Source organism: Vigna radiata, chromosome 5, assembly GCF_000741045.1.
Source record: "Vigna radiata var. radiata cultivar VC1973A chromosome 5, Vradiata_ver6, whole genome shotgun sequence".
NCBI lineage: Eukaryota > Viridiplantae > Streptophyta > Magnoliopsida > Fabales > Fabaceae > Vigna > Vigna radiata.
Window position 1 is genome coordinate 1,968,326 of NC_028355.1, and position 22,348 is coordinate 1,990,673.

General features: G+C 33.6%; 2 protein-coding genes across 8 annotated transcripts; both read left to right on the forward strand.

Moving 5' to 3' along the window:
- Positions 1-1,814: 1,814 nt before the first annotated feature.
- Positions 1,815-16,166, forward strand: LOC106761913 (phosphoinositide phosphatase SAC3). Of its 6 annotated transcripts, XR_002667696.1 has the most exons (17): positions 1,815-2,516; positions 3,647-3,851; positions 3,933-4,086; positions 4,637-4,859; positions 5,162-5,238; positions 8,323-8,510; positions 8,632-8,729; positions 8,919-9,049; positions 9,157-9,285; positions 9,516-9,891; positions 10,770-10,891; positions 11,419-11,541; positions 12,991-13,182; positions 14,376-14,552; positions 14,846-14,957; positions 15,262-15,646; positions 16,113-16,166. XR_002667696.1 is itself a non-coding variant. In XM_022780431.1 (16 exons), exons 1-16 carry the CDS (start codon positions 2,418-2,420, stop codon positions 15,376-15,378), a joined length of 2,523 nt encoding a protein of 840 aa, XP_022636152.1. In that variant the 5' UTR covers positions 1,815-2,417; the 3' UTR covers positions 15,379-15,893. The 6 variants fall into 6 exon arrangements, 5 of the variants coding, with proteins under 5 accessions (XP_022636152.1, XP_022636153.1, XP_022636154.1 ...); XM_022780431.1 differs by lacking the exon at positions 16,113-16,166 and having other exon boundaries at positions 15,262-15,893; XM_022780432.1 differs by lacking the exon at positions 16,113-16,166 and having other exon boundaries at positions 9,546-9,891; positions 15,262-15,893.
- LOC106761914 (protein INAPERTURATE POLLEN1) lies at positions 15,509-17,504 on the forward strand. Of its 2 annotated transcripts, none has more exons than XM_014645533.2 (2): positions 15,509-15,646; positions 16,390-17,504. In XM_014645533.2, the coding sequence occupies exon 2, from the start codon at positions 16,456-16,458 to the stop codon at positions 17,284-17,286; it is 831 nt and encodes a 276-aa protein (XP_014501019.1). In that variant the 5' UTR covers positions 15,509-15,646; positions 16,390-16,455; the 3' UTR covers positions 17,287-17,504. The 2 variants fall into 2 exon arrangements, with proteins under 2 accessions (XP_014501019.1, XP_022636155.1); XM_022780434.1 differs by having other exon boundaries at positions 15,514-15,646; positions 16,396-17,504.
- The last annotated feature ends 4,844 nt before the right edge of the window (positions 17,505-22,348 follow it).

Below are 22,348 nucleotides of genomic sequence, written 5' to 3' on the forward strand. Positions count from 1 at the left end.
TCCCTCATGGACTATAAATCAAAGACAGTCCCCCATGGACTATAAATCAAAGACAGTCCCCCATGGACTATAAATCAAAGACAGTCCCCCATAGACTATAAACCGAGCAGTAAAGACAGTCCCCCATGGACTATAAATCAAAGACAGCCCCCATGGACTATAAATCAAAGACAGTCCCCCATAGACTATAAACCGAGCAGTAAAGACAGTCCCCCATGGACTATAAATCAAAGACAGTCTCCCATGGACTATAAACCGAGCAATAAAGACAGTCCCAAGACTATCATCCGAACAGTAAAGGCATTCCCCTGATGAACGCTCACTCACAAGCATTCAACCACTCGATATCACAGGTACACGGTCATTCGGCCTCACAGGTATTCGGCCATCCGGCCTCAAGTATTTGGCCATTCGACCTCTACTGCTCGGCCTTCCATGGTCTCAAGTATTCAGGTAGGTACTCGGTCATTCAGTCTCAAGCGTTCAACCATTCGGCCTCTAAAGCACTCAACAATTTGGCCTCACGGGTATTCGGCCACTCGGCCTCTACTGTTTGGCCTTCTATGGCTTCAAGTATTCAACTACTCGCCCTCCAATGACCTCATGTATTAAATCATTCAGCCATTCAGCCTCACAAGGTACAACCCGGTTAGACCTTGGCCTTTCTCTCGTCGTTCAGTTCACAAATGAACAACAACTAAAAGCATGCTCCCCAATGCAGCGAATACAATCTCCCTCAAAATCATCAGTCCTATAGTTAATCATGGCTAAAGCCGAACGATTAACTCAGACTCGGGAGGCATATGTATGGTATGTAGTATGGACCGAACGATTGGAATCCAATACCGTTCGGTCTATCTACGGTAGCAGCGCCAGTCAACCAAGTCAAATGGTTTTTATCAAAGATTGGCCAAAATTGGGCCACCTATTAAGTTATTGGGCCAATGGTCCAAGAGAAGACAAAATAATCAAAGGAGAATAAAATAATGAAAAATATCTTATTGAAGATCTTATTAAAGATATTGATAAGTGGTTTAGGAACAACCGATCAAATTTTTAGGTAAGTTTGTTTATATTTTATTGAGTTTGTGTCAGTTTAAAGTCCATGAGACAACTTATAAATACAAAGACAAGGCCAAAAGCTAGGTATGTTGAACTTACGTTCTACTCACACTCTCAAATATTCAACCGTGATAACAAGTCACTAAATATTCTCTTGTGAGCAAAAGTTCCTCGATACATGCCTAACTTGAGTATCAGATTCGAAAGCAAGAAAAACACGTAAAAAATGTCAGTGTCTCAATCACATAAAATATCTATCAAAACATTTAGAGCTTTTTTTTTCTACTTCTCATTTTGAGTAACACTAAACAAAGCCCAAATAAACTATAGCCCAATTGATGTTTGTTTACAAATATTTATGTAATACACAAGATTCATTCATGCGACTTTCTTCCATTGGAGTGGGCAAGAAAATTTAAATGCCACGTTGGTTCACAATCACATTTACTCCGCGGTCGTTGAAACAAACAACAATTCAGATTTCAGACTATACGAAAATCGCATATAATACTTACAATTATTGCCAAACAATCTCTTCCATCTAATTCACTCCAATATATAGTTATTCTAAAACGAAAATAACTTCTCATACTTATTTATTTTAGATTTTTAATTCCTTTTAATGTGTGGCTTTGCTTGTTCTCTCTCTTTGGATCTGTGAGCACTGAGCTGTCAATAAATCACAACTTCGCAAAAATTAAATACACTATAATATAAATAAAATAATATATAAATATAAACAAAAATTGAATCAATTATTAGCTGTTGGTCGTTCTTCTTCTCTTCTCTTCCCGTTCGTTCCCGTGCTCGCCAAACTTTTCCTTCTTCATCTTCTTCTTTATCTTCGATCTCGCGCTAGCGTCCTTAAACGCTGCGTTTGGAGTTTTCGTTTTCAGAACACGCACGTGTTTTATTCTCTGCGACTTCTGCTTCATAGCTATAAAAACACGCAAGCCGTATTTTCTGAAATTTCGATCTGTGCGGTGGAGATTCTTCGTGCTGAGGTTGAGTCTCGTCGGAGGGAGAGTAGCGCAGGTTGCCGTGGGTGATGGCGGGGGAGATGGTGGTTGGTGGCGGTGGTGCAGGAGGAAGAGGCGGTGGAATGTGGAGGGAGTGTCGATGAATTTGGGGGGAGGAGAATGCTGTATTTGAAGCAACCTAGGGTTTTTGAGAGCATGGAGTTGTGTGTTTTGGAGCATTGGTGGTTTTCTGGTTTCTCCTCGTGGTAGGTGGTGGTGATCGTGCTGTGCGAGAACGTTGAGTGTTTTTATTGGCTACGCTTTGCATGCGTTTTTGATGCTTTCCCTCTGAGCCCGAGGCTCGGGGGATCTGAATAATTGGGCGAAGGAGCAGCCATGGCATCTTCGGAGAATGAACCTTCTTCTCACTCTTCACCTCCTCCTCCTCCCGCAAATATTTGTTTGCAAAAGTTCCGGCTCTATGAGACTCTATCGGTGTGTATTTGTATGCTATTATGCACTTTACTTGCTCTTTCCGATTTCCGTTTTTGAGTTGTCGTTGTAGTAAGCTCTGAACTCTGAACTCTGATTCTGCTGAGATCCCTTTGTTTTTGTCGCAATTGATTGTTTCGTCCGAAAAAATTCGTTTTTTGCTAAATTTTAGTTATAGGTGTTTATTTCTTTTTTGCTTATTGGCTGGCTTGTTCTGTATCGACGTATTGTAGAAGAAGATAAGCGTGGGATTTTGTTTTTCCTTTTGCTTATAATTGAGTTGATGGGGTATGATACGAAGGTTAATAGTATTAGAGGTAAGGTCAATGCGCTTCTTTCTCTCTCACCATCGTATGCTGTGAGGAAATGCATGTTTTAATGTTAAAAGTTTGTGGAGGAAACAAGAATCTAGCTTATCATCCAATGTGTTGGGCTTCTTGTATGATGTAGACGACAATATATCTGTGTAAAGTTTTTCTTGGTTCACTGTTTTACAGTATGAGAATTAGTTTGGCGAAGTAGACGCTTGACCTAAGTATTTAATTGCATACATTCATTCCATGGATTGAATATGCTCAGGATCTATCTGGACGATCTTCTTGTTCCAAGAGAAAAAAATAAGAAGAAAAATTGAAACTAACTTCTCTATAACTAAAGTTAGCTCATGCATGAGTTAATTTATCGAAGTTCTCTAGTATAGTTTCTCTAAATATTTATTTTAACTTGTACATAAATTAGTTTCAGTTTATGAAGAAGTTAATTTCATTTTTTTCTTAGATGGACTTATTGAGAAGCTCATCCAAACAAAATCTTAATTTTTTGCTTTATTATAATGGCTATTTACATTTCCAAAATAAATTTGACTGTAATTTTTATGGTATACACGTGAGCTTCTTTGTGGGTGATGCTTCCTATTTCATTTTACACTGGGTCTTCTATGGTCTGTTTATGCTTTAGATCATGTGTTTTGCAATTGTATAGTTTAATTATCACGGCTGTTGTAATCCAATGTGTATATTAAACTGGATATCACATTTTGAGAAAATGCCGAGTTTCATGATTGGATACTTTTGGAGTTGTGTTTATCAAATGTTTCTTTATTTAAAAGTTTTTTTTCCCTGTTTATGCCACAGAACTTTTACATGATAGGAAGGGACAACAGCAGGACTTATTGGAAAGTGTTAAAGATTGACCGTCTAGATCCATCCGAGCTGACTGTGCTTGAAGATTCCACCACATATACAGAACGTGAATGTTCTGATCTGTTGAGACGTATACATGAGGGGAATAGGTCCACAGGTGGACTGAAATTTGTTACAACTTGTTATGGAATTGTTGGTATGTTGATCTGATGTGTATTTTTCATTTGACCTTTGACATGTTATCAGTTTATATCTTGATTTGTTATTCTGCGTCCAGGGTTCATAAAATTTTTAGGGCCATACTACATGGTGGTCATCACAAAAAGAAGGAAAATTGGTGCCATCTGTGGTCATACAGTATATGCTGTCTCAAAGAGTGAGACGATTCCACTGCAAAATCCTTCTGTTCAATCTAACATCGATGAGAACAGGTCTTTAAATTTTGGATGTTATGTTGATTTTACTTTTCTAGTTAAAAAGAAAACCTGGATGTTACCCCAAGGGATGCTCATCATATATGTGCATTTATATTTACTATTTCTGAATGCTAGCATCTGTCTGCGTCTCCTTTATTAATTTGAAACAGAATGTTGCTTCAGATTTATTCTGTGTCATTTTTCAATTTGAATTATTTTAACTGCCTACTGTTCATAAGATATTTAAAATTAATATGTAAATTAGTGGAAAACTTGAGGTTAAAATTGCATCTCATCTCCTTGGTCTAAATAAAAAGAATGTCAAAGGTGAAAAGATTTTTTATTCATTATAAACATGTCTTCAGATTATTGAGATCTCAATTTTGATTACTTTTTGCTCCTATGTAAATGTTGCATAAAATCGAGTTGTTGGGTGATTATTCTTAATGCTTGCTATTTGTTACCATCTTTTGATTTAGACAAAATATTGTGGTATAATCTCAAATTTCTCATTCTTAATGTTTTGTGCTTTTGTATTAACTTCTTTTTATCGTTCACTTTTTAGATACAGGAAACTCCTATTGACGGTTGACCTTACAAAGGATTTCTATTTTAGCTACTCATACTATATCATGCGTAGTCTTCAAAGGAATTTGTGTGATAGTGAGACAGGCCACGTCCTTTATGAGAACATGTTTGTCTGGAATGAGTTTTTGACTCGAGGAATTAGGAATCACCTCCAGAATACTATTTGGACAGTTGCACTGGTATACGGCTTTTTTAAACAGGTGATTATAAGTGGCTCTTAGTGCCATTGCAAGAATATATGATAAACTTTTCTCAGTAAAGTGAATACCATTCTGATATGACTCATTCAAGTGACAATAAAAAATATACTTTATTTTCTTGTTATTAGTATTAGTATAAGTGTTCAACACATCTAGATGACATTGCTTTTTAAGTTTTCATTTCTGGGCTACATACCTTCATAAGTATCTGGTCTTGCACTATTATCTCATAGTCAGACCAAGTAGCTGTGCTTTGTCAACTCATGCTTGAAGTTCTAATGTCTATTTTGTGTCTTCTTTAGGAAACACTTGCAATATCTGGGCGGGAGTTCATTCTTACTCTCATTGCAAGACGATCTCGCCATTATGCTGGTACTAGGTATGAAAATTTCATTGTATTGAGTTTGTGCTCCTTATACTCTGGTCGTTTTTGTATTTTCTACCTGTTTTGACTTGTTGCCACTACCCTGTAGTTTTAGTATAGTAATATAATTATAAAGAAACGGTCCATGGAATCCTTGTCTAACATTTTTCATGGCATTAGTATTTGAAAAGAAATTTACATGATTAAGTTTTGACAAGCCAGAAGCCTCTTTGCAATGCTTCTTAATCTAACTAGGAATGCAAAAATGAAGAGAGCAGGCAACATGATAGTCAAAGTTGCTTAAGTTGTGATCTGATGCAAGTCCTTGGTCCTCTACCAATCAATACATTCATTTGGAGTTAAGTATTTTTGGCATCATAACATACTAAATCACCAGAATCGTATTGGAATGGAAGAATATTGACTCTATTGTGGGTCTGGCGATACAGACCTCAGAGGATGAGAACCAAACAGACCCTATGGATTGATGAACTGAAGCAATGATAGATGGGTGTGTTCAGAAACCTTTTGGTAGAGGTCTGCAAAAGGTAGTGGCTAGAATCAAGCTCTAGTGTGCCATAATGCACTGTACAAATTTGTAGATGCTATGGACCAACAACCGAGGAATGAAGTCTTGTGGCTGCTCTGGCTATAATGACCCTTAAGTCAAAGGATATCTTGGAAAAATGAATTTTAAGCCTAACACAAAACGGTTAGGTAAGGTGATATTTGTCCTTACTTATATATTATAATTTGAACATTTTTATAGTTGATGTAAGATCTCTAACACAACTCCTTGCACTGAATATTGACATTTCAAATGCGGTAGTAGAGGGAGGTTTCGTAGAGAGTGACACGATAGGCCTAAACAAATTTGACTTGGTCATATCTCATTCATATGGGATATCCAACACACTTATGCTAAGGACTACACATCTTAAGTATGGAAATAGATATTTATGGATGGTTTGATAGCAATCTAATAATAAGTGGCACAATAATTTCAACAATTCTTGCTTGGAGAAGTTATAATACACTTTTAGAAAGTGGACTTTAAGTCTATTCAATCTCATAAACCATCTTGGTAAGATGAGGTTTACACTCAATTATATAGTATAATATGGCTATATTTTTAATCATTTTGGAATTTCTAACACACCTTTTCACACTAAGTACTAGAGATATTTGAATGTGATAATTGATATGGGTCTGATAAGGGGTGACATGATAGACCCAAACAAATGTGAGATCTCCACCAATGTATGACATTGGGTTGGTCAAGGTGAGAGTGAACCACCCCACCAAACATGAGATTTGATTTGAGATGCATCACTACTGGGGAGAGAGAAACAATGCTATAACATAGGGGTTTTATTGGTAGGTTGTAAAAGCCTTGTCAAGAGAGATGTCGAGTGTCTATTGGACACCTTGAGGGTTTCCCTTTTCACCCCTATGTTATATATTCTCTTATCTAAAATGACCTTTGGACCTACTACTCCTTTTCTAAGTTAACAACAATTTCTTCATAAAAAATTAATGGCAGAAATTACATATCTTGGTCTAATTTGTTGAGTTTTGGGTTTTTGGTCAAGGTTTTCATGATCGCTAAGGTAATAATAAAATACCATCAGAGAAAGTTGAATATGGGAAGAATATGGGTTCACCTTTGTGCCTTGTTGTGCCAATATTTTCAACCCAATATGTTGGGAACTCTTACAACATTCAAAAATTGTAATTCCTTTTTTAAGAAGTCCGAGATTATTTTTACAAATGATATACAACACCTTTATGACTTTTCTCATAAACTAGTATCTCTTAAACAAATGGATCTTGAAATTGCTTCTTTTATCGTCAAAGCCCAATCAATTGCTGAGGAATTGCCGATGTTCTAAGAAGTTTATTATTTGGAGGGATAAGAAGTTGGAGAAGTTCTACATGGTTACGATTGTTCATGCCATGCCATGCACCTAAATTTTGATCATGTTCTGAACCAAATCCTGACTGGTTTAGAAAATTCCAGCAACGGAGTGTTATTATAATCATAGAAATAAGGGATAAATCATTTATAATCAGAAATTTTTACTTATTATCATATTATATCTTCATTATTAAAAAGAATATCAAATCTTCTCTATTGTATTGATTCTATTTCTCAATATAAATTAAGTCACCCGTTTTGTCTCAAACATATTGTTTCAGCTCAATGTTTATTTCTTTTCTATAGCTTAACAGTCTGTTTGCCAAATGTTCTTTCAAATTAGATTCAGGCTATTTTCAATGGCTGTGTAGCAGTGCTGTTATAATATCATTATCCTGTTCCAGTTCAGTAATGATATACCCCTGCTCTGTTGTATTTCATGGTGCTAGGATATATTACTACTGGGTGACATTGTGGACTCTAACATATGGAAAGAATAGAGAGTTCTTCATTTTATGTTCAGGTCATATTAACTAGAACCTATCTAAATCTGGTATATTCAATTATCCTGGGCTGTTTGATAGAATATTCTTAAAACTAGAAGATCGGACAAAGGTAAAAGCAAAAAGAAATTACGATGAAAAAATGCAAGGGAAGATTGAACTTTGGTGCAGCTGGGTAATTGTCAAATTAACTAGCACTGGAATCAAGACCCAAGTTTTGTTAAATTGCCCGATGTTGTGGTTGATTTCATTTTAATGGTGGTGGAGATATTATCGGATTCAGTGCGTAAAATACTCAGGCCTGTTTAATTTTAGTGCTCAATTGAAAAGGTACTGCTTCGATAATAAATTTAAGTGGAAAAAATGTTGCATATATTCATGGATACCTAATGTATTCAGGAGCAACCTTTTCCTTATGTAATCATTACATGATATTAACTTACTTTATTATATGATTTTGTTTATCTTATGAAATACAAATATATTCCACTAATACACAAAAAGTTATAATTTTTTACAAATGGGGTTGAGTGCTGAGTTTTCCCATCAGACTCCTTACTAGAAATTCTAATTTTACCAAATATACCAGCTTTACTCTAGTCAGGATTCTAATATTATATATCTGCCGGAATTATATGTGCAACTTGTAACTTCATTTATGTGGTTATTGCTATGTAGATATTTGAGACGAGGATTAAATGACAAGGGGAGAGTAGCAAATGATGTGGAGACAGAGCAAATTGTATTTGAGGATGTTCCTGAAGGTCTTCCAGTCCAAATATGCTCTGTTGTGCAGAATCGGGGTTCAATCCCCCTGTTCTGGTCACAGGAAACTTCACGTCTGAATCTTAAGCCTGATATCATATGTATGCCTTACCATTTCCTGAATACTAGCACTTTCTCAGTTATGTTTTTCTTATCTTTTCTTCTCCACCTAATGTATGAGGCACTATCTGTTTGTTTATGTTATCACTCGGTCTTCGGCAGTGTCAAAGAAAGATCAGAATTATCAAGCCACCAAACTTCACTTTGAAAATCTCGTCAAAAGATACGGGAATCCCATAATAATTTTGAATTTGATAAAGGTAATTTTCTATTTTTCTTCTTTGAAGGAGTTTGTTTTATTTTTCCCTTTTTATCAATTGTCTAATTTCCTCAATAAGCATTTTTCTTGTATTTTATTACAGAAAGGTGTTGATTTCTTCTGTCTTTTTTTTTTTTTTTAATTTGGTTAGACTCATAAGTAATGGATATTGTTACTATTTAATCAACAGTCGCATGAGAGGAAGCCTCGTGAGTCCATTCTTCGTTCTGAGTTTGGTAATGCCATCAATTTCATTAACAAAGATTTATCAGAGGAGAACAGATTGAGGTTTCTTCATTGGGATCTTAAACATTTTCAGAGGTTAGTGTCTTTTATTCTACAATTTTATCTTTTTAATAATTAAATTAGAACTGTGCTCTGAATAAGCTAATATATTTTTATGTTCTTTTTATCTGTTCCATTTCCAGCAAAGCTACAAATGTTTTGCTACTTCTGGGAAAAGTGGCTACATATGCTTTGACATTAACAGGTTTTTTATATTGCCAAGTGTCACCAACTCCTAGACTCGAAGAATGTATAGAAAGGCCACCTATTAAGTAAGTTTTTCATTTTCCTCCAACGTCATTCACTGTTTCTTTGAAACATTGGGTGTATTTTTGAAATTTCTTGAGGAAAGTATTACGACAACGTACAATGACGTAAAGTTTTCTGTGAATAGCATTAAGAAATGTTATTAAGGTGTTAATGCATGTGCCGAAATAAAGGCATTAATATTTGACGTTAAGTTCATCCACTGACATCTTTTGTTTATATTATTGATGTTAAGTTTCGTATATGACAATATTGATAAGGGAAGCTTTCAACCCACGAGACATGTTGATGTTGACAACGAAGATGGTAATAATTTAGAGAGGAAACCTAGTGGAGAAGACAACCATGCTAACGGAAATCATTTTGTTAAGCCACCCATGTTCCAAAGGGGGGTTCTTCGAACTAATTGTATAGACTGCTTAGATCGCACAAATGTTGCACAATATGCATATGGGTTGGCTGCTCTTGGCCACCAGCTTCATGCTCTGGGAATTATTGACCACCTGAAAATTGACCTTGAGGATCCTGTAAGTGATGATTTGATGGGATTTTATGAGCGGATGGGTGACACTCTTGCACATCAGTATGGTGGTTCTGCTGCACACAACAAGGTGATTACTTATGATCTTTGCAGTTGCTTCAGTTAACAGTTATAATTTATCTTGGGAACTGACCTTTAAAATCTTTCAAATAAAGCTTTTATTAACTTTGTAATTGGTTTAAACTTTATAATAGACAAGATCGTTGTTAATCTTAGTTTTTCAAGACAAATTTAGCAGGGAAAAGAAATAGATTTAAGAAAGGAGAAATCTCTATCAATCAGCCCAACGATAATTATTTTGTGGTTTACTGCCGATAATGCCTATCTAAATGTGTTGCTATGTTATCTGAGTTGGATGGTATTCAATTGTATTAGTAGTCTTGTTTGCTTTCTCATTTATAGAGACTTGAGAATAGACTTATCTCTTGGATTACGTTCTTGCATCGATTTCTGAATACAAAAACAAACTTGGAAGTGTTACGGCTACTAATGACCACTATCATATAAGATTTGAAAAAGTTGGAAACCCCATTATCCCTATTGGAGTTAAATTTTCATTTTTCAGAATGGTAATTCCGTTATAAACTTGGTCAATCTTCAGAATTTTGGGTTTGGCTCCTATATAGTGCAAGATGTACCTTAACTTGGGCATAGTCCAGAGTTGTAGTTGTTGACTGGAAATCAATGATTGAGATTTTAACAACTTTATAATTTGTTGGACATGTATTTTATAACCTTAACTATTGGTTTTCAATCAAGTATTATCTTCACTAACTCTCTAATGTACCCCTGCAATTCACAGTAGCCCAATAACGATTTTCTTTCTTCCTTGGATGCTTTGTTTTATTTTTTTCATTGTTAAATGGGTAAAGTACATGTTGAAAAATGCTAATTGATTTGTTCATTGCATGGTCTTTTTCTTTAACTTATTTTCCACTTTCAATGTAGATATTCTCTGAGAGGAGGGGACAATGGAAAGCTGCAACACAATCCCAGGAGTTCTTTAGGACTCTTCAACGATATTACAGCAATGCTTACATGGATGCTGAGAAGCAAAATGCAATTAACATGTATGTGCCATGGTCATGTATTTCTTAACTGTTTATTGTCTCCAAGTAATAGTATTTCCCGTGGTTGGATTCATAGCTTGTCTTATTGCTCCACTTAGCGTGTTTGATGTGGAGCTTGGGTGCCTATAATACCCAAGTTTCCATTAATTTCTCCCTACCAAATTCTCATATCTGGGAAACGTAGAGAAGAAAAACGTTAGAGTTGAGCAAAGTCTCTTTCTATGGGTTGTACATGGTGTATCCTCATAAATGAATTTCCTTTGACTGTAGTGAGTTGTGGAGGTAGTTGCACTGGCATTACGTACATGACTGCACTTATTTACATCTTGTACAAATCTTAACCTGTTTCTGGATCTGCCGAAGTTCCCATATTTTTCACTTGATTGTGACTTTATCATGTCTCCAATTTAAATTATCTATACTAGTTATGATTTTAATATTGTACTATCATTATATATTCCTGTTTGCAAAGATTGTCTCTTTCGTGTTATTAATTAATTAATTATTGTATTATAATAGCAAACTAGTCTTCCTTTTTCTTGGCACAGATTCCTGGGACATTTTCAGCCACAAGTGGGTAAGCCTGCTCTATGGGATTTGGGCTCAGATCAACATTACGATATAGGGAGACATGGGGATGATGATGCAAGGTATTTGAATTTAATATGGGAATACCCTTTTTTCATTCTTGTGTAAGTTAGTCCTTGATTAAAGACCTTGGGATTTTAGAGTTTGTCCCTGCGAAATTTCCTACTTTAGGTATAATTCTTAACACATTCTCTTTGTAAATAATGAAGTAAAGGAACTAAGTGAATTTTGAGATGAGAACTAGTAAGCCCAAGCCTGTTGTAATTATTCATATAGCTGTTCTTAAGAAAGAGTCCTTCCTATATACAGGTGTGGGATAATTAGTTGGTGGCATGAGTGTCAAGTGTCAACTTCCTGATGATATACACTCTTTCTCATAATTTATCCATACTTAGATCGGTCATGATTATCTACACACAGGGAAAATAGTATCCTGTTCTTCAGAAATGTATAGGTTTCTTCACTTGACTGGAACATTCTTTGGTTCATCACTTTAGCGTGGTTTATCAAGTGTTGGGAATTCCAACATCACCTGCCACATTTCTTGGAGTGCAGCTCATGTAGTTTATATATTTTTTGGACAATTTCACTTAATGCCAATAGGTTTTAAGCTGAAAGCCAACATGGTATCAGATCCTGTAACTTACCTCAATAATTGCCTATAGGCTTAACTGGTTTTGGCAATCTATTTGGAATTGGTATTGGAGAGTCCTATATCACCTACCTCACTTCTTAGGGTGTGGATAATATATTTATTGAAGAACTTTGTTTTAATGCCAATCGGTTTTTAGATGAAATTTGACAATGAGTGTGGTTGACATGCTAGTAGTGCTTTTGGCAACTTATGGCGAACTGCTTTTGCCACTATGTTTTAAAAATAGAGTATATGATTTAAGTTTATACGTCTTTTAATTTCGATAGGGCAAACATGAACAATTATTAGAACTTGGTGTATGACTAATCTTATCTTTCTTGTGTACATTTGGCCCAAAACATAATCTGAGTTTCATGTCAGTGCATATTGAAGAGTTTGGGCGCGAGATTTGTTAATCTTCTGTAAACAAGCCTCTTAACTGTTAAACTTAAATGCAGCAATAAGTGTGATTTTTGAAGATTTATGGTAAATACTGACCTATTTTTGCATTTTCACGAATGCAAATATGTCTGCTAATGAAGCGTGACATTTTTAACTGTGGTATAACAGTCATCAAGTTGCTGTTAGAACTTGCTACGAGGATTTAAAAGTATAGCTGTGGTGATTTGTGGGAATAGCTTTTAAATCCATATGTCGTAAATGGAGGGTTGGTGAATCATTTTAATTTGAAGAGTTGAAGTGTTTCAAAACTTGGATGAATGTTGCTGGCTGGGCATTAGCACTGTGACATGATCTTTATTTTTTTGTTAAATGAGAGATAGCATATAATTGACACTACAAAATCATTGTGGGCTTTGTGAATATATCATTAAGTTCTTGGAGATGCAGCTTATGTGGTCTGAATTATGAATTTTAGGGCATTTGTCAAAAGGTGTTTCTCGGATGGAAGCATCATTCATGGCAGGTCCTCACCCACGTCAGCCTCAAATTCAAATATTGAAAAATTCTCAAAGCTAGGTTTGCAGAACCGATCAGAAGAAGGAAACAATGATTTTTGTGACTCATTGCCTGAAATATCAACATTTGAGAGTGACATGGCATTTTCAAGGTTTGTAATTGTAATTATTAATGTGACTGTTAACATGTAATCTAGTTACCATATGTAGGTAGAGACAATTTAAGTCACAGTAAAATTACACCAAATGGTGCTCACATAAGGTGAAGTCCCAGATTCAAATATCAACTCACTGTTTACCCAATTGGATAATCTAGTTTTGAATAAGTATGCTTAAAAAGTTTAGTTTTGCTTTACTAATCCATCTTACTGAGATAAGAAAATGTTGATACTAGATAGATGATTTGATAATGTGGCTTGTGGCTGATCAAAACAACAAAAAAATAATGTGGCTTGTGAATATATTGTAAACAGAGCATTGCTTAATCGCTTGCTCTTGAACAGTTAGTTACGAGATATTTATAATTTGTACAGCTGTCAACAGAACATGTCCCCTATAAATAGCTTCCTGTAACGACTTTCTCACCAAGAAATAACAGCTCAGTTTATTTGTGTATCTCTTATCTTTTTTTCTGTTTTTCTTTTTGTCTCTAATTCAATATTATATCAAGAGCTTAGTGACCCCTATGGCGAATAAGAATCCTAATCCTACTTCAATTCCCACCTCCGCCCCAGTCACCTTTTTTCTATGGCAACTACAGAACTTATCAGTCAACATATAAACAGTCTTGAATATTTTTTTATGTCTTCTCATAGCATACCTTTTTTCTTGAGAACTGAAGTACTTAAATCAAGATTGTCAACAGATATGCTTTTGTGATAGGGTAGATTTGTTCTTCTATTTGAGACAGTCTCTGTTTTTCGTTGTTTTCTTTTTTTCTCTTGTATTCATGTTGAAAGGACCAGATTACGCTCCATAATGTTAAGCTAAATTGTATCAACAACCACATAAATGTACTAGTACAGGCTGCCAACTTGATGGTGTTTTTAGTTTTTTTTTTTTTTTTTTTTTTTTTTTTGTCATTACCATTCTGAAGCATTTCTAATGGTTTTAGTTTGTGATTCAAAGTGGTGTAAATGTTGGTGTTTTTACTATATTCTTACAAGCTTAGATAATGATATTGAATGAAAAAAGTGACACTTCTAATTATAATAAAAACATATGAACTGAAAATAGAAAATAGAAAATAAACACCTCTAGCTTCTTGCTCGGTTGATGACATTCAGTTATTTTCTGCTTCATTATGTCTATCTAGTTATCTTGTTTGGTATTCTTGTTTTTATAGGTACACTCCCTCATTGCCTCGACGACAGCTTTTTGTAGACGCACCAAGAGAGCGGTACCTTGATAGTGAACATATTTCACATTCTGCACATGAGGTTTCATTCAGCAGTTCCAACTTTGTTGACCTGGATTGGCTGTCTTCTTCAGGAAATTCTTGTGAAGAAGAGCCATTTGAAAGGTAATGCTGCATCGCATTCCAGTGAAGCATTTAGATAGTTACCTAGAGAGATATGTATTTGTTAGAACATTTTTTTATTGGGAGTGAGAGTTATGGAAGCAACAAAATAGAGTGGGGAAGGGTAAATGTTGAATATATTTGATAATTACAATTTTGGGTTGAGAACATGTGTGTAGGGTGTATGATATACATAAGCATATCACACATATCTCCGAAGTAGATTTACTTAAGTTACATTGTATAATATCCCAAAATAAAATAATTTTTGTAACGCCTATTGATATTTAATGCAGGTTTTCAATTGCCAATTCTTCTATTGCTGGGAATTCTTCAGAAAATGTTATCAATGGAGTTATTATAGGAGGAGATGCTCCCTCCAGCAGCGTTTTAGACTCAAACACTAAGGTACCAGCCCTTCTGACATGGTATTTATGGAGCACGGGTATACTACTATGATACATGGATGACACGTTAGGATAGTGGATTAAACAACTATGTGAATTTGAAGTAAATTAAATTTCTTGTGGTACTTACTTATACATGTTTAGTTTATTCTAACAAGCTTCTGATTTTCATTTAGTTTTTTTATGATATCATAATACCTCCATGTCCGTAATTAGTCCTGAAATAGTTGAAAGTGAATTTGACTTGTAAATTGCTTTGGTCTTTGTTTCACATTTTAGATGCTAATTCCTTGTAATATTCTCAGGGAAGAGAGCGAACTGGGTCAGAGTTATCCTACCGTGATGCCCAGTCCAAAGTTCTAGAGGAATATCCTGATACTTTTGTACAATGGGTGAATAATGGACAGACACTTTGCAATTGAATTTTCACATAAGGATCCCTTGCATTTATATATAATGTAAATTTATTTAATTGACTTGGCTTGCTCAAAAGATGGCTAGTGAAAGAGATTTGAGTGAGCTAAATATATGCGATACAGAAGCCATCGTAAGGAAAAAGAATATATACAGGCTTTCGAACAGGCTCTCCTCTGTAAGATGCTGCTCTCGGAAGAAATCCTACCGGCTTTCTTGGTATTGATTTGCAGCAGCATTAATTCTGTCCTCACAATCTCTCAATCAAATCTTGAGGTATAGTAGGACAGAGTAAATAGCAAAATGTTGTAAAATTGTTTTTCTTTCTTTTTTCTCGTAGGAGCTCATTGTATTTTTCTTTCGTCAGTTTATGATCACATTAGGTGCATTTCTTGTAAATATTGTTAACTCGTTTGCCAGAGCTCCACTTCTAGAATTGCTAAATAATTAATTCTTTTAAATAATTCCGCTTCTTGTAATGTATAATTCTCTCCGCTATCATACTAGCGGTGATTTAAGTTTCCATCTCCTGCTGCATTGAAGATCTGGAGCGAGGTGTCCTCTGGCCTGGAGTTGCATATTTTCCCTTTTCCATTTTAAATTTCATTTTTTATGTCAATTTTTTAATGTATGAATTTTTACGGCGTTTTGATAAATTATTCTGAACAGGTTCTCCAACCATTTTCGTGTTTGCATTTAAATATTGTAGTAAACTTCAAATTGAATAAAGAAACTTTTTCAGGTTAAACTGATATGATTGTGGACATTATACCATGATAGAAAAAATGGAAAAGGAGAAAAAAAAGTAAGGCGTACTAAATTCATACTTTTAATTCTCTCTTCTTTTTTTTCTTTTCGTTCTCTTTTGATAGAAAGGGGTAGGGGTGGTTAATTATGTAGTTGTAATATTGGAGAGTGTTTATATACCTTGAATGTTTTATAATTTGTCTTAAGATCATGAATTTCAATTTTGAAGTGGTTGTACGATATGACGCATAAGTATAAATGAAAAGATTCAGTTTCAGGTGGGTATTCCCGCGGAAAAGTAGCCGTTGGAGCGATCAAAGAAGGAAGAAAGAAAGAAGATGTTGAAAGTGTTCGGGCGGCAGAAGCAGTCGCGTGCGTTCAAGGAGTACTACTTGGAGTGGTTCAACACCCTAAAGAAAAACCTCCTCCCCCTCCTTCGCCGCTCCATCGCAGGTGAGTCACCCATCATCCTCTCCAGCCACGTGGAGATGCTCCACCAGCACTTCCAATCCTACTACCACGCCCTAGACGCCGCCGCCACCACAGACCCCACCCAACTCCTCTCCCAGGACTGGCGCAACTCCCTCGAAAAACCTCTCCTCTGGCTTGCCGACCTCCACCCCTTCCTCTTCACCAACCTCGTCCGCTCCTTCCTTCACCAACAATATCCCCCCGAGACTGACCAAAACAACCCCCGCCGCCACCTCCCCCTCCCCTTCCCTGACCGTCCATGGCAGGTAGCTCTTGCATGGAGCAACTCCTCTGACTCCCTCACCGCGTGCATGGACCAGATCGAGTGCCGCCTCCGCCACATCGTCGCCACACTCTCGGACCGCCTCAAGCGCGCCGAGAATGCCTTCATGGAGTGCGTCGTGGGGAACTGGTTCCAGTGCTGGGAGGAGCAAAATATCGCCGGCGCCAAGGAGGCGGTGGGCGCGGACGTTAAAGCGCATATGGAAGAGGTGGTGAGCGTGGTTCTTTACGCGAACCGCGTGAGGCGGAGCGTTCTTGTGGACATAATGAGCGCGACCACTGTGTACCAGGCGGCGCTCTTTCTTGAAGCCCTGGCCCAATTCCTGATTGACTCCAGAGAGCAGGACCTCCTCAACGCCGTTGAACAGTGCAAGGTCTTGCCTCACCCCAAACACTCTCGCACTTCCTCTCACTGATCTATCTATTTCTTTCCCCTCTTTTTTCATCATTCCATAAAATACTTATACATTTGCTTAAACTTCCTCCTGCATTTCATTCATTCATTCATTCATACGCTGAATCACATTTTTTTCTTTTTTTTCTTTCTCATCCCCTTTTAGGACACTGAAATTGTAAGATCCATAAAAATTTGTTTGTGAATTCTTTTTCAGTAATGAACTTTTTTCTCTCCTTTTTCTTGAGTGTCATTTTAATATCATATACCTCATTTCAAAAATCTTTATAAGTGAATGAATAAACTGCAAAATGTAAGTTTCTTATTACAAAAGAATCATCCACCCGAAGGTTTGGCTAAAATATCCATAAAGAAAATTGCCTCCTGCTTTATATGCATCTATCCATTATAATCTCAACCAAACTTGAAACAGACCATAAAAAATAATTCTAAAATTGAATAACTATATACATATGTATGAGTGAAATGAGATTTAAAGTCTTAAGACATTTATCTATATAAGTTTTTATATAAAACAACAGAATGAAGATTTTTCTTTATACAAACTATTGTCATCCTATTACGTCCTTGCTATAAAAATATTTTTTTAATAAAATACATTATTCATTTTCTCTTCATATATATATTTTTTAAATTATTGGAATTTAAGTGTAAGTTCATCATGTACACAAATAAATAAGTTGAATCATAAACATAACATTAATATAAGGTCTTAAATAGAAAACAGTGTTATATGTTTTTAATTATGTATAGTTATTAATAAGTAATTATTTATTCTCTTACCATTTCCAAAATAAAATTCTTTGTATATAGTATTAGTAGGTTTTGACATACTAAAATATTTAAACTTAAAACTCAAAAGAAAAAAATACTCATAATTAACCCGAATAAAACCGGAAAATATTCTTTCCCATGGATAATTATCATTTGACAATCTATTAAAAAACAAAATATTTTTAATAAATGTGAATTTTTATATTTATAGAAAAGTTAAAATAAAGAATAATGATAAATATGGTTAAGTAAAAGAATATTAATATAAGAAAAATATTCGAAAAGGAGAAAGAGATGGTAATAGTTATATCTTTCGGGAAATGAGAAACCCAAAACTCATGAGAGCCCATCATTGCAACAAATATGATTCAACTCTTTTTTTCACTTTTCAAATTGCAAATGATATTTTGAATACCAAAAAGAGCTAAAATTGAGAAGAAAAAGTCAAATAAATATTCCTGATCGACAATTGCCAACGATTCACGTCTTATCAAACTACATAAATAGTTTTGTGGGAAGTTTGTCGAACCAAATTGCTTCAACTCACTTTCTACTCTCATTATTGTAACATTGGAGGCCACAGATGATGGAACAAATTACACGATTCCCATTGGTCAAAACCTGCAAAACAACTCGAATCTTTATTTTCTAGCACAAATGTCACCTACAAAAATAACGATATTTTCACAATATTTTTTTCACAATATTTTAATATTATTTATATATTATTTTATGATTAATTTAAATTATTCTACAATCAATAATAATAATAATTATAAATATTAATATAAACCAATCACAAAATAATTCATAAATAATATTAAAATATAATCAAAATATCGTTATACCATATAAAATAGGTTTAATAGCCAATTTTGTCCTCAGTTTCGTTGAGAAATCTCAATTTAGTCCCTTGTTTTAAAAGTGATTGAAATGGGTCCTTACTTTCAAAATTGTGAGTCAAATTAGTCCCTTCCGTCAAACAGAAACAAACAACGTTAAGAGCTTGATGATTTGGCATCTATAAAATAATATCTCTTATGCTAAATCATTAAACCCTTAAAACCATTTGATTCTGGTTAACAAAAGGGACTAATTTGACTCAAAATTTTGACTCAAAATTTTGAAAATAAGGACTCATTCAAACACTTTAAAATAAGGGACTAAATTGAGATTTATCAACGAAACTGGAGACAAAACTGGCTATTAAACCTACAAAATAAAGCTCTTTCTGTCATTAAGATTTATCCCAACAATAAAAAGAAAAGCTTTAATCGACAACGTGAAACTCATCGAAATTCAAACCCTGATTTGGGAATTAGTGGAACTCATCATCATCTTAAATTCTTCCATATTTTTAGCATCTCAGCAATTTGATGCTGTCCTCAGCCAAACCCAAGATACTGAATTAGATAGCTTTCTTTCAATTATAGGCTTCTTACACATCTCATCTTCATCATCACACTTCATCACATATCATCCAAGAGACTCCATTTCGATTAGACATACATAACCATTATTGTTTTGGAGATAATATCTTTATATCAACAATTCAAGAAATTCTTCCTTTTCAACTTATGAAATCTGTACAATATTTCATTTTTACAAATAAGGTTAATATTTTGACTTTAAATGTGTTAAAGTTAACATAATTAGATATTGTTTACTTTAAAATTGGAAACATTTCCAAATATTATTCGTTTTAAAACATTCCAAATATTATATTTAAATTAATTTTGTGGATGTCGTGAAGTATGAAGTTATTGGTAACCAGCTAAAAAGAAGAAACAACTATCATATTCAAAAGAACTTATCTCAAACGCAATCTCACGCCAGGAATTGGATTCTACGTTTCATCTTTCCTTACTAAAAACAAAAACAAAAAAGTAGCTATCACTACGTACTCATATACAATTTATCAATTCAATCAACATATGAATTAATTTGCATGTGAACGCTTAAACTGCAAGAAAAGTGCTTTGGCTAAACTAACTAGCAATGAGCGCCATTATTAGAGATCTCTGTCCCACAATATCACTGATTTTGTTTAGGAAAATTATCAAACACTTGGTGCTCAACCACCATCACGTCTTCTCTCTATTATACAATTCGCTTCACAAGTTAAGTTCACTGTGCTCTTTTTATCTTTTATCATTTTTTGCTTAAAATGCACGCTCTCACATCTCTTCTTTTTTTCAATTACATCTTCTCCACCAATCAAACTACTTTAATTATTATTTAAAATCGAATAAATATTTAAATTCATTCTTAAAGTTTGAATGTCTTTTCTTTAGAGGTTTCTAATTAAATTTCATTTATATGAATCTCAAAAAAATGTATTTTCCCCCATAAATATAACAACTGTCGTGTATCTATAAATATAGATATTTTTAAAATTGATTTACGTAGACATTTTAATTAAAAATAAATCATGATCGTTTTAAGCATTTACTCATTTAAGAAGGATTAGCATCTAAGTTTTTCTAATGTTATTAGAAAGAAAGCGATAACATACTTTTTTTCCCAATAAGTACCAACTTTTGTTTGGTTTAATATTTTTGGACTTAATATCAAATAAGGATAGGATATTTCACATGTAGATGCGTATTAGGATTGGTTATGATTTAAAGAGTCAAAAAAATATTTAAATATCTGAAAATAAAAAAACAATGTATATATAATTAATAATCTCATAATTTTATTAAAATGATAGATTATATAACACAGCATTAATAAGATATTTTTCAATAAATTTAAAAAGATATAACGTTTTTTTTTGTTGAATTACTCTTATATTACACTCTATTATCCAAATATGCAAAACTTGACTCATTCTTTTATCATGTTAATTTGCTTACATATTATATAATCAAAATTATATATCTACAATTAAATTTTTATCTTTTAGTTCGTCTAATAAAATATTAACTCTAATTATTAATATGATATAAATTGGATTAGAAATATAAAATGGTATAGTAAAAGTTTATAATTGTTATAAGAGAGACATTTTAAAAGATATCATAGAATTTAAAAATGACCATTTAAGTTTTAAATTTTAATCAACATGGGTAATAATTTTACATGTACATATAGATTAAGATTATAATAGGAGTACATAAGATAATGAAAGAATAATAGAGTATTTAAACTATATTTTGTCTCGTTTATTAAATAACGAGATTATTGGATGTTATAGGAACATAACTCTCAAGGTTTAAGTAAAATGATTGTTTATTTTCAATGTAAAGTAAGAGAGAAATATTTTATCATAGAACTTAGTTATAAATCTCACTATGAACACCAATATACCTATTTCAAATTCATTAAGTGATATGATTAGGATAAATCACTTCTCATTTGAAATATTATCTATTTTAAAGATTGTATTCTATCAAAGTCTTTGTCTTTAAAATACGTATAAAAAGGAAAAGAAAAAGTATTTAAACTAACTATAAATTTCGATAGCAAGAAATATAAGATTATTATACTTTAGAATAATGTAAAATCTCACAAAAATCTGGAAAACTAATATATATATATATATATATATATATATATATATATATATATATATATATGCAATTTTGTTTTTTTCTTCTTTCTTTATTTTTCAATAGGTAGTTATCTTGTTTAGTTTGAAGGCCCTAAAACATTTTGGATTGCTGTATAAGAATAAAAAAATGAAGAGAGGTATTCTGAAACCACCTATGGAAAAAATTACCGATTTAAAAAAATAACTTTTGCTCCAATATTTAAATTTCCATTTATTTTTTATTATATATTTTAAAAAAGATCATCTGTAATTATAAATACGTAAATGTTATAGGTATACATCTCAATCAAAATTTAATTTGGAGTTTTCTGTTATAGTTGGACAATCAAAACGAGTTCATTTTCTTTTATCTGCTTTTACGTAAGCTCTAAGTACTTTACATTTCCAGAAAATGATAAAAAAAAATAGTAGATTATGATGCCATGCATATTAAATAGTGCTTTCACTAATTACTGTGTTTAACTTAACATCTTGTGTTGTATATATAACATAGACACTGAAGGAATATATTTGTTACCATTTAAAACATCACTAATCATAACTTTACCTAATCATCATCTTAACTTGAGAAATTAATCTCATAACAATGTTTTAGGAGATCAACCAAGCACCACATCAACAACAAAAAACAAAAAAGAAAAGAATATATTATCAATATGTAAATATCTTTATATTGTAAAAAAAAATGATCATAAATTTATTTTTAATATAACTTAAATTTATTTGAAGTAGT

Excerpts from the sequence above, each read along its gene's own strand:
- LOC106761913 (XM_022780431.1), top strand. The coding sequence starts at position 2,418 with ATGGCATCTTCGGAGAATGAACCTTCTTCTCACTCTTCACCTCCTCCT. Across the intron at positions 9,286-9,515 it reads ATAGAAAGGCCACCTATTAA|TTTCGTATATGACAATATTG; the intron begins GTAAGTTTTTCA and ends ATTGATGTTAAG. Across the intron at positions 11,542-12,990 it reads CATGGGGATGATGATGCAAG|GGCATTTGTCAAAAGGTGTT; the intron begins GTATTTGAATTT and ends TATGAATTTTAG.
- LOC106761914 (XM_014645533.2), top strand. The coding sequence starts at position 16,456 with ATGTTGAAAGTGTTCGGGCGGCAGAAGCAGTCGCGTGCGTTCAAGGAG.